The sequence below is a fragment of the Chrysochloris asiatica genome, unplaced genomic scaffold, assembly GCF_000296735.1.
Source record: "Chrysochloris asiatica unplaced genomic scaffold, ChrAsi1.0 scaffold00178, whole genome shotgun sequence".
Lineage (NCBI taxonomy): Eukaryota > Metazoa > Chordata > Mammalia > Afrosoricida > Chrysochloridae > Chrysochloris > Chrysochloris asiatica.
In genome coordinates, this window is record NW_006408696.1 from 4419925 (window position 1) to 4432536 (window position 12612).

The 12612-nt window shown below is 46.7% G+C and overlaps 1 protein-coding gene across 2 annotated transcripts in view; it reads left to right on the forward strand.

Annotated features, from left to right (window-relative positions):
- Positions 1–12612, forward strand: part of NOMO1 (NODAL modulator 1) — a 64516-nt gene that overhangs the window by 18125 nt on the left and 33779 nt on the right. For both annotated transcript variants that reach the window (XM_006871967.1, XM_006871968.1), the window contains 8 exons: positions 1463–1600; positions 2120–2209; positions 4654–4759; positions 5720–5870; positions 7048–7222; positions 8892–9033; positions 10099–10230; positions 11559–11695. In XM_006871967.1, the coding sequence (XP_006872029.1) occupies positions 1463–1600; positions 2120–2209; positions 4654–4759; positions 5720–5870; positions 7048–7222; positions 8892–9033; positions 10099–10230; positions 11559–11695 (1071 nt within the window). The remainder of the gene's footprint in view (positions 1–1462; positions 1601–2119; positions 2210–4653; positions 4760–5719; positions 5871–7047; positions 7223–8891; positions 9034–10098; positions 10231–11558; positions 11696–12612) is intronic.

The following is a 12612-nucleotide window of genomic DNA, read 5'->3' on the forward strand; positions in this document are numbered from 1 at the left end:
GGGTCACCATGAGACAGAATTGACTCGGTGGTAAACAGCAACATATTCTAGGTCTGGCTGTCCACTTCTGAAAGATCACAGCCATTGGAAACCCTGTGGAGTGCAGTTCTACCGTCGCCCAGAGTCAGAGGTGACTTGATGGCAACTGATTTGGTTTTGGTATTTCATTTGACTCACAGTAAATGGAATGTTGTATGAGAGTAAGTCAGAAGTATCGCTCTTGGGTTCTAGTTCACACATGCATGGGATCATTCCAAATGAAATAGATTTAAATGTGTCTCCGCCATCAGTGGATGTCTGCAGACCAGTTCTCTCAGTAACACACTTATCTCAGTCTCATTAAAGGTGGCTTCTAACAGGAGGGTACTTTTCATGCTGTGGAAAAAAAGGGGTTTTTGGGGTCAGGGCTAATACCAAATTTTTAACAAAACTCAAGTAGACATCTTCTCAAATCATTGAAACTTTGCAACTAACTTATAGGAATGCTGTCTCACACAAAACAACAGTTTTTAGATGGGTCAAAGGTTATAAGGAAGGTCGGGAAGACCTCAAAGATGAATTCAAGGTAGAAAGGTCAGCTCAGAAGGTTATGGTGACTGATTTTTGGGATCCCAAAGAGGTTATCTTGATATGTTTTCTTGAAGGACACAGGACAATTACAGGGGGTATTACAAAGTTTAAAGAAAACTTAGAACTTTGTGGGAGAGAAACAGGCCAGGAAAGTTGCACTAAGGAATTTTTTTCATCCCAACAATACATTTGCTGATCCTTTGAGGGTAGCAAGGGCTGTCTTAGGAGGATTTCACTGGGAAATTGTATCCCATCCACCCGCCAGCCCTGATCTTGCCCCTTCAGACTTCATTTTGTTTTCCAAACGCAATGATATTTCAAAGGAACATGATTTGATTCCCTGAAGGATGACCAAACTGCCATTGGTGTGACATAAGGGAAAGACTACAGAGTTCTTTGGGACGGGTTAGAGAGCTGGAGACACCTCCTTCAGAAGTGTGTAGACCTAGATGGAGGAGGAGAGATTGAGAAACAGTAGCTCACATGTTGATCTTTTTGTTTAGTAAAGGGCTCTAGGATTTTGTAATGATACTTTTTGACTTTCCCGTGCACAGTGGGACGCAGTAAAGTTTGGTGGAATGTGCATAGGTTGAAATCAACAGAGCCAGGCTCCGGAAAAGCCAGATTTGCGTTGGGCAAGTCCTTTCACCAGTTTCCTTGTCTGGTGATTCATTATAGGGACAATGAGGTCATTTTTTCCCTGGAACACTGCCAATTTTTAATTCTTCAACTTGAATGTAAAGATTTGTGTTCCTTTTTGTATGTACCAATAGCTTCTCCATTTCAGAAATCGCTATTTTTTAATGTGAAACTTCAGTTTTCTTCTGGTGTGGATGCTGGCCAGAGAATACACGTGGAAAAGGAAGTCATGTGTTTCATCTTCTTGGCATAGGATGTCCTTGGCTGCAACGTCTCACCAGTGCCTGGGTTCCAGCCTCAAGATGAGAGTCTGGTGTATTTGTGCTACGTGGTCTCCAAAGAAGACGGCTCCTTCTCCTTCTACTCCCTGCCAAGTGGGGGCTACACGGTGGTGAGTGAAGCAAATTTCCATGCTGTGCTGGTTCGGGGCTCTTGTGACACAGTATTTGCCAACACCATCAGTGTGTTGAAGGACTCAAGGGGTTCTGTGAACATTCTTTCCAATAGTTTTGTGCTGCGGTGGTTAAGGCACTTGACAACCAAAAGGTCAGGGGGGCTTGAACCCGCTAGCCACCACGTGGGAGAAAAATGGGATATTTATTCAGCTTCCATAAAGATTTACGGCCTCGAAGCCCTATGGGGCAGTTCAGTTCTGTCCTAAAGGGTTGATGTGAGTCGGAATTGACGTGAAGACAACAGTCATGATGAGACTGCCCTCGTAATAATGGCAAAGCATGCAGGGCTGGCATCCTCTGTCAAAGAGTGCAGCAGATGAAGTGAGGGAGGGTCTCTCCTGGCCGGCCTCATCTTGGCCTGCCTGTGTCATTTGTGGACTACTAAATCGAGGATTAATATTGATGGTTGAGTCATGCTATTGGCTCTTAGTAATTCAAACACTTCTTCCTTCCAGGTTCCATTCTATAGAGGGGAGAGGATTACTTTTGATGTCGCTCCCTCCAGACTTGACTTCGTAGTGGAACATGACAGCCTGAAAATTGAGGTAAGACCTTCCTGTCTCCTGCAGAAATAAGCACTCAAGTTCACGGCCCTGGGCAAAGGCATTGCAAACATATTTAAACAGCAACAACAACAACAAAACAACAAAACCCAGTATTTTATCTAGAAGAACTATTAAGAAAATGGGGGTATTGGACTGTATCCAAGTTTAGCCTCAGATCCACTAGATCTGCCACTTCTCTTACATACTTGTTCATTTTAGTAGGAAAATTGGTTTCCCAGTGATAGAAAGGAGTCCTGGTGTGGCACAGTGGGTTAAATCGCTGGACTGCAGAATTGGTTTGAACCATAGAGTCGGCGGTGTAAGCTCACCAGCTGCTCCTTGGAAACCCTCTACAGGGTCGCTATGGGTCAGCACTGACTCGGTAGCAATTAACAACAACAAGTGATAGGAAGCCTAGTGATGCAATCGTGAAGGATACTGAAAGCACCACAAATTGCCAGGAGAATGAAGAACTCTGCCTTGGAAGAGCTGTAGCCAGAATGGCCAGACTTGGTCTCTCCAGTCCCTGGAGAAGGACATCATGCTTGGTAAAGTGGAGGATTGATGAAAAAGAGGAAGAGCCCCAATGAGATGGACTGGTACACTGGCTGCAGCTGTGGGCTCAAGTGTAACAGTGATTGTGAGGAGAACGCAGGACCTGGCAGTGTTTGGTGCTGTTGTACATATGGTCACTGTCTCATCCCATGTCTGGACGACTTCCAGAACTGGCTGTGAGGAATCTTCTAGATAGAGTTACTGGAAAAAACAAATTTTAATTGTTTTATTTTCATGCTAAATTTGAAAGTACTGTGTTAAAGTAACTTAAACTGGTGGGAGCTAGCTTTTCAGTCACATGCAGAGTGGGGCGCTGATCCTGCTTTGTAAGACTCAGTAAGATGTTTGAGTTGCTGTGTGCTAAAAGGGGCCTGGGAAGGTGAGAAGCTGATGTTCTTGCTTCAGGGGCTGGCAGAAAAGGATGGCAGTGGGTGAGTGGGCGGGCAAAGGCATTCCTGCCTCAGGGCCAGATACCCATTTTTAAAGTGAGAGACGACTGGTAATTTCAGGGAGTGAGAGGACCTATGAGCTTCAGGAGCTCAGCCACCATGCAGAGTCTTATTCCCTATTGTGCTCCTGCTGTGACGAGAGCCTGAGAACTAGTAGGTGCCTAAGACAAATACTTGAACAGATATTTAAATTAAGAAGGGAATGGATAGATTGAATGGGCCAGATCTTTATGGATGGTTCAAGAAGGGCTTCCTGAGTTAACAGGAAGCCCTTTTAGTTTTTTAAACCTCCGTCTCCAATGTATTGCATTCATCAATCACTCAAGAGTCAATTATAGAGTGTTTACCGTGTACCAGGTGACTAAACTAAGACAGAAAAGGTCCCCATCTTCATGGTACATATGTTTTTGTAGGAGGGAGATGAACTGTAAGAAATCCAACAGACACGATTTTGATCTTGGCCAGTTTTGGTCACGAACATAAAATAGGTTCGCGTGGCAGACGGTGACCGGTTGGGGCAGGGGACAGGGACACCTGGAGATGAGATCATTGGAGAAAGGTGCTTGGAGATGGTGGCTCCTTCCAGATCTTCCCCAGATGTGGGGCAGTGTGATCCAGGCCGAGTGGGTGGCTGGTGTTTAAGAGCTTACACGTGTACTTGTAGAACCACAAGCCAGGTGACTGCAGAGAAAGCTCACAAGCACTTGTCAACTCATAGTGTCAAGCTGTGTCTAAGTGCAGCAAGTCAGGTGCTGAGTGTAAGTGATGGAGGACTGAGTAAGGTGGTCTGGTGGAGAGAGTGAGGGGCTTTTAGCTTCTTGTGGGCAAAGGTCAGAGCAGAGGGGTTCATGAGCCCACAGGACTGACTGATGCTATAGGTGCAGGAGGGGTACCTCCTAGGAGTTAAGCTTGGGAGACTGGAAATGGGGGTGTTGTGAGAGGTGGAAATGGGAAGGGAGCAAAAGTAGAGAAGTTTTCACAAGTCTAATTTCACTGGATCACAAGTCAGTGAACCTGTCTTTTTTTATTCAATTGTTCAACCAGTGTACCGCGACTACAACCAAGAAGACAGACAAGGTCCCTAATCACATGAACTTCCAGTCTCCTGGGCAGCTAGACAGACATTAAATTATCTCACAAATAAATACTCAAACTGTTCTTGTGAGAAATGCCACTCAGCTGAGGTGCTAGCAGCAGGTGATGTGGCACGGGGTGCCATCCAGGAGCTCAGGCCAGGCTTTCCCAGGGCAGGAACCTGTCGGCGGAGACTGAAGGATGAGTTGGAGCTAGCCAGTCTCTGGGTGGATTCAGAGAGAGCCTGGCTGGTGTCTGGGACTGGGAGAAGGTTAGCACCGGAGGATGTGGTGAGCAATGGCGTGGGTGCCACAGGAGGGCTTTTGTGGGTCAAGCAATTGAGAACCCTCTTCTCTCCATTTTCAGCCCGTGTTCCACGTCATGGGGTTCTCCGTCACTGGCAGGGTCTTAAATGGACCTGAAGGAGAAGGTGTTCCAGAGGCAGTGGTCACTCTCAATAATCAAATCAAAGGTGGGCAGACACACGTCTCCTGGGGCCCGGGGCCAGTGTCTTCTTTAAATCACAGAGCAAAATGGAAAGAAAATCGTAATGACCACATGAAAATGTGCCCCTTTTCATCTCAAGGGTTTTTGTGTACCCGTTGTTGTTAATTGCCACTGAGTTCATTCTGACTCATAGTGACCCTGTGTAGTGTTTCCCAAGGAGTAACTGGTGGGTTGAAACCACCTACCTGATGGTTAACAGTCAGGGCTTATTGTTGTTAGATTGTAAGGTGCACAACAGAATGAAACGTTGCCCGGTCATGCACCATTCTCACAGTTGTTAACACTTGAGCCCATAGCTGCTGCCACTGTGCCAGTTTATCTCCTCGGGGGTCTTTCTCTATTTCACTGACCCGCCACTTTACCTAGCCTAATATCCTTCTCCAAGGATAATGTGTCTGAAATAGGAGAGATAAAGTCTCACCATCCTGGCTTCTAAGGAGCACTCTGACTGTACTTCTTCTAGTGCAGATTGGTTTGTTTTGGCAGTCCATGGTACTTTGAATATTCTCCAACACCATAACTCAAATGTAGTAATTCTACTATGGTCTTCCTTATTCACTGTCCAACCTTCACGTGCATCTGAGGTTATTGAAAATACCATGGCTTGCGTCAGACACACCTTAGTCCTTAAACTGACAATCTTTGCTCTTGAACACTTCAAAGAGGTATTGTGCAGCAGATTTCCCCAATGCAGCCTGTCATCTGATTTCTGGACTGTTCCTTCTGTGAGTGTTGACAGTGGATCTGAGGAAAATGAAGTGCTTTACAGCTTCAGTCTTTTCCCTGTTTAACATGATGTTATTTACTGGTCCAGTGGTAAGGATTTGTGTTTTCTGTAAATTGATGTGCAAACTATTCTGAAGTCCACTGCTTTAGGGATATGCAGTTGTTTGCGGTTCATCCTTTGTTTGTTTTTGTATTCCAGTGAAAACCAAAGCTGACGGCTCGTTCCGCCTGGAAAATATAACAACGGGGACATACACCATCCAAGCTCAGAAGGAGCACCTTTACTTTGAGACAATTACAATAAAAATCGCACCTAATACACCCCAGCTGGCTGACATCATCGCAACAGGGTAAGACCCAGTCCCTCTCTTTCCATCCATGAGTCTGGAGTCCTCAGCGGCTGTATCTTTCCATGTCCTCATCTCTGCTTCTATCTCTGGTGTCACTACTTCCCTGGATAGAGTTCCACATTCTGCTCATGTTCTTCTCCCTTGATGGTCCTAGGGTCCTCTGTTCCTAGACTGTAAGATTAACTACTCCCCTCTTTTTGTTACAAAACTTCTACCTTTACAGTTGTGACAGTTGCCATCAGTCATGGTAATAATTACTCACTATTGAATCGTGAAGAATCTCATCTCTATCTCCAGAGCCATCTAGACAAGATGAGAGCTATTCAGTGGGGATTCTGCCTTTCCCCAAATACTCTAAAACTAAACTTCCTCCTGAAAACTTATAAGCCAGTCACTTAGTGCCTTTATCGCCTCCTCATTTTAGGTAGCCAATGTCCAAGTTGCCCATTCTTATCTACCCTGTATACAGAGGGGATAGGATCGATACTTGATGTGAAGACTCCTTCCCTTCCAATTGGTATTTTGAACTACTACATCCATGAGTATAGGTCAGGTTCATCAAATTGTAGCAATTTACCCACGTTTACTTTATCAAAAATATATTTTTTTATCTTCCTCTAGTCAAGTTCTGATTATCAAGCCATCGAGGCTAGGTCAAATGGGTTAACTTAATTACTTTTCTGTTCATGTTTGTCCGCTTGCTTTTGTCTCTGTATATATATATATAACATCAAAAGTGAGGAGGGCATCATTGATAGCCCTGGCATATTGTAAGGCCTGAGTAAGGCCTCGATTTCTTAGGCAGCATGCAGCCCCTACATTAAGGATGAGCCCACAGTCTGAGTCTGTGGCGACTCTACGACCGCTGATCCAGTTACCTGAAGCATTTTTATGAACCATAGTTTCTGAGAGTTGGTTCTGCAGTGGGGGCCATGCCAGCTTTATTACCCGGGACACGAAGAACACAGCGTTGGGCTCTGGCCTTGCCGTGCCTCTTCCCTACGCAGTTGCTTTTGAAAAACCTGAGTCATTTGGGCTACATTTCTGTCTTTTCGTTAAGATGAAACACATTTCTGGAATGAGGGCGGAAGGAGAGATGCGTACTGTGGATAAAGAAAAACCGTTTTTGATAGAACTGAGTTCTTCCTGCTGTGATGAATGCCTTTCTTTTGGGCAGGTTCAGTGTCTGTGGTCAGATATCAATCACCCGCTTCCCTGACACAGTCAAGCAAATGAGTAAATATAAAGTTGTCCTGTCATCTCGAGACAAGAACAAGTCTCTGGTCACTGTGGAGACAGATGCTCACGGATCATTTTGTTTTAAAGCAAAACCAGGGACCTACAATGTCCAGGTATGAAAAGGGTTGCATTTTATTTAATATTTGAGGAAAACACTGCTTTTTAAAGGGCTCTGATCAGCCACCATGGGGCCCGAGAAGGAGCATGTCACTTGATAGCTTCTCATGTTGAAATCTGTCTGTCCCTGCATGCCACCAGTTCCAAGAGGAGGTGATAGGCCTCTCAGCTTTTTGGTCCTGATGTTGATCAGGGATTAGTGTCAGGTGAAGGTGTAGTGGGTAAATGCTTGGCTGCTAACCAAAAGGTCAGTAGTTCGTATCCACTGGCTGCTCCACAGGAGGTGGACAAGACAGTCTGCTTCCGTAAAGATGGCCACCTTGGAGGCCATGGGACAGTTCTGCCCTGTCCCTTGGGGATGGACTGACTGGAGGGTCTAGCGTCTGGCTTCCAGCCACGCCTCCTTCTCGCTGCTGTAGAATATTCATGAATTCAGATGGAAGGAGACCCCAGTGACCTCTGTGTTGGGGGCAGCTCAGTAATATCTGATGTTTGTGGCTCTGGAACCCAAGGCCAGGATGGGGCCACCCATTTCCTCCCTCACCCTGAGCTGAAGACGGCAGGGCAGACAGGCAGATGAGCAGGAGAGCCTGGCCTGAGGTCTACCAGAAGAGTGAATGTGTGTGCGCACACAAGGGTCCAGAGGCCGGCCCCCTTGGCCTTTCCAGTGCCGTGAATCTGCTCTCTCGGATCTCAGGATCCGTTTCCCATTCAGTCAGCCTCGTCCCATCCTCTCTGGAAGAACAAGTAAGGGGAGGGACGAGGGCTGTGAAAGTTCGCCTTGATACTGCTCTTCCCCGTAGGCTCCAGTGGGGTCCTTTTCCCCAGCAGGGAGAACAGTGGTCTCCTGTCACCAGAAAGTGAGAAATGTGACCAGACAGGTGCCTTTGTTGTTAGACCGTGTGTAGGGTTTTAAAGCGCTGACGTCACAGATGACAATACAGTGCTTATCCTGTGGTGAAGCAGCAGGACTCTTAACAGGTGCCTTTCTGGGTATTAAATACTAGACGTCAGAGGCTGAAGGTGGCTACGCTGAAAGCCTTTGGAAGCCCTTTGGGATGTATGACGAGGCTGGAGTCGATTTTCACTCATAGAAATCCTATAGGACAGTAAGGTTTCCAAGGCTTTTCAGAAGCAGACTGCCTCAGCTTTCTCCTGCAGAGCGGCTGGTAGATTTGAACTGCCAACAAGTGCTCAGCTGCTGCACTCCTCAGTCTTTGTCCCCAGGGGTAGACTAGGCTGCTGCTGTCCTGTCCCCACCCTCCTCTTCCTCTGAGAAGGGCACACAGAGGCAAATGGAGGAAAACACTTCACTGACAAATTCATAGCTTATATTACCTGTGACAAAACCAGGAGAGGGACTGTGGTTTTGTCTGTTTTCTGTCAGTATCCAGGTAGCCAGTGATAGTTTTGTGTGCCTTGAAGAGAACTATGCCAGATACACTTTAGTGTGTGCCCATGGGCTATCAAAGGCTAATATTTTCTATTTGTTTAGAAATATGTTTCTTCCCACAGGCTGTTTGTTGATTCCTTGTGATTATAATATAAAATCAGACCTAGCAATGAGCCTTTGCCCTTCAGAATATATTTAGCCTCGAGTGCCCTGTGGACCTGGAGCAGCAACCCCAGTACAGCCTCTGAGGTTTGTTCTGTGTGTTCCTGCAGGTGATTGTTCCTGAGGTGGAGACCCGAGCGGGCCTGACTCTCAAACCCTCAATGTTTCCTCTCACAGTGACGGACAGACCCGTGATGGACGTGGCTTTCGTGCAGTGTTTGGCATCTGTTTCTGGGAAAGTCTCTTGTTTGGGTAAGATGTCAGCAAATGCAAGGGCAGATTGGTTCAGGGAACTAGGCAGGAGGGGCGGCGTTTGGAGGAAGTCTTCCTCCCTGGGGAGCACTAACGGTGAATGCAGCAAGGTCCCAACTGTGTGGCATTCTTTCTGAATGGTTGTCATTGTGACCGCTGGGGATGTCTGGCCTGGCGTGAGTCCCGCCAGCTGACTCTCACAGGAAGATGGGATTAGGCCCAGATGTCAGTCCCTGTTATCATTTACCTGCTTTGAAATCGAACCCATTTTACCTGCCCATCTTCAGTTTTTCTCTTGTAAATTGGGGATGCTGTTCCACTCTGGGGGTTTTCATGGCACTTCATTGTGATTGTCTCAAGAGGCAGTAGAGCCCAGTGGTTCAGAATATAGCCTCTCAACCAGATTGTAGGGACTGGAGTCCGAGCTTGTGTGGCCTGGGCCTGCTGAGCTCCTACTACCTGAAGTTAGCATGAGTCACTCTGCCGGCTTGTTGGGTTGTTGGGAGATTATAAAGAGTCCGTCAGGTGTAGTTTATGGAACTAGACCACAGAGAGAGTCAGATAAGTCTTTGTGGCTGTTATTGTTGCTGTTGTTGTAATTCTAAAGGACCTAGTCCTGTGCTTGGTAAACAGCAGACATTCAGTATCAACGCTTCATCACCTTTTCTGTTTTTTCTCTGGACTTTTGTTTGTGTTCCACCAGTGTTACCTCCTCTGTGTTCTTTAGTGCCTGCCTCACTTTGTAGGAGCTCCGTAAACGTAGCTCTCCCTCTCTTCCCTTTCCCTCTGGCTAGTGAGTGATGGAGCTGCCTTCACCATGGTGTGCGCAGGTCATCAGAGTGGATACGTATTAGGTGTAAAGAAACCTTCCTGCCTCTGCTTTTCAGGAGCTGAATGGCAGTCAGCATCCAGAGAGGTGGAGGATTTACACACTCGTGTGGTCTGTGAGGGCAGCACCCAGAGAGGTCCAGGTTTAGAATGGGGTGTGTGATCTGTGTGGTCAGGCAGCTGAGACCCCTGAATGGACCCCAGCTCTGCATCTCCCCTCCTGTGTTTTGTCTGCAGACACCTGTGGTGACTTGCTGGTGACCCTGCAGTCCCTGAGCCGCCAGGGTGAGAAGCGGAGCCTCCAGCTCTCAGGCACGGTCAACTCAGTGACTTTCACATTTGACAACGTGCTTCCCGGAAAATACAAACGTGAGCAACAGTCCACTGCCCTTGCACTTCCTGTCTCTCTGCAGTGCAATTTGCAAATTGTGCCACAATTATTTGTTCGACTCCTTTGCCCTTTGGTATGTAAGCCTCGGGCAGTAATGTAAGAGTGGAGCACTGAGGTCCAACAGGCAGCTCTCGGACCCTGGAAAAAGCTCCACTGGTGAGCTCTACCCCTTGGCGAGTGATTGGCTCCCTCTGAAACTGTTTCCTCTTCTGTAAAGCAGGATATAAGACTAAATGAATAACATTTGTAAAGCCCTTGCACAGGATATAAACTCACAGCCAGTGAGTCCATTCTGAGTCCTAACAAACCCACAGGACAGAGTGGCATTGCTCTCTAGGGTTTCCAAGGTTGTAAATCATGACGTGAACAGACTGCTTCATCTTTCTCCATCAAAGCGACTGGTTGTTACTACTACTGACCTCGTGGTTAGCAGTCTGACATGTGACTCCCTGAGCCACGAGGGCTCTTTTCATAGGCAGTAGAAGTCCTGGGGTGTGTAGGGTAAGCACTGGAGTGAAACATCGGTGGTTCAAATCCACCAGCCACTCCTCGGAAACCCTATTCAGGGTCGCTGTGAGTCGGAACCCACTCGATGCACAATATATTGCTCTTGTTAAGTGCATCGAATGGGTTCTGACTCACAGCGACCCTGTATAGGGTTTCCGAGGAGTGGCTGGTGAGGTTGAACTGCTGACCCTGTGGTTCAAACCAATCTTACAGTCCAGTGCCACACCAGGACACATATGTATATAGGCAAATATGAATTCCCAAGCAGCCCACTTGTTGCCCATATTTAAGCCTTTTCCAAAGATCAGTATGGGGCTCCTGGCAGTTGATCATTTATAGACTACTTATTTTGAGAATTATATTTGCTCTTCTATTCAGGGGTGCCAAACTATGGCCTGAAGGCTTACTGCCTGTTTTTATAAGTAAAGTCTTATTAGAACAGCCATGTCTTTTGCTTGTGCTTTATCTTTGACCAACGACCTGGACTCTACTGTGGCAGACTTGAATAATTGAGACTGTGGAGTTCTTAAAGCCTAAAGATTTAATCACTGGCCTTTTACAGAAAAAAGTGTGCGGACCCTGAATGTCTTGTTTGCAGCCTGATCCTTTAGGTCCAATCAAGTTTCTTTCTTGATGCTTTTAATGACCATTGTTTTTTCTTTAGCAGTTTCCTGTCGTGTGCAATGCTGACTCTCTCTGTCTCTCAGTTAGTGAATTCCCTTCTGTGCCTTCTGGCAGGTAGTGTGGTGGGGAGGCAGTTGGCTTTCCAGTCAGGTTTCTGTGTTGTGTGCTTGTCCAGTCAGCATCGTGCATGAGGATTGGTGCTGGAAGAACAAGAGCCTGGAGGTGGAAGTTCTGGAGGAGGGTGTGGCCGCGGTGGAGTTCAGGCAGACGGGCTATATGCTGAGGTGCTCGCTGTCTCACGCCATCACTCTGGTATGTACAGCTGGTGATAGTTCTTTTGTTGGGAAGACCACTGTTGCTGTTCCGTGTTGTTGAGTCACTTTCAACTCACAGTGACCCTCTCTAGGGTTTCCAAAGAGCATCTGGTGGGTTTGAACTGCCCACCTTGCGGTTAACAGTGCACTGTTTATCCTACAGTGCCAGAAAATAAGATGGACTAGCAAACCAAGATTATTATAGCCACAAAATCCCCAAACCAAACCTTCTAATTAATTCCGACTCATAGTGACCCTGTATAGCAAGGGTGGGGGACATCCGACCTGCGAAATCATTTGATCTGGCCTTGCCAAGGCGATCAGTTTCAGCCATCATGTTGTTACTGCTAAGTGCTGTTGAGTCAGCTCTAACTCCTAGTGACCCTATATAGGGTTTCTGTAGAAACAGCTCGTGAGTTTGAACCGCTGACTTTGCAGTTCAAACCGACCTTGTGGTTCAGTGCATTATCCTGCAGCGCCCCACTAGGACTCCAGCCATCACGTTGTTGTTAAGTGCCACTGAGTTGGTTCTGACCCTTAGTGACCCTGTATAGGGTTTCTGAGGAGCGGTTGGTGAGCTTGAACCGCCGACCTGCAGTTCAAACAATTTTGCAGTCCAGCGCACTAATACACAGCACCACACCAGGACTCTAGCCATCACATTAGCAGGGCACTTAAATGAAATGTTTGACCAAATATAGCAGGCTAAATTATAAGTTGATAATTTTGTCTGGTCTATGAATGATGTTACAAATTTTGGCAGATGAAAGGTTTCCTACCCAATACTACTCATCTATACAGGAAGGCAGCCTCATCTTTCTTCCTTGGAGTGGCTAGTGGGTTTGAACCACCAACCTTGTGATTAGCAGCCCAGTACCTAACCCACGGTGCTACAGTATCCCCAGGAATCCTGTT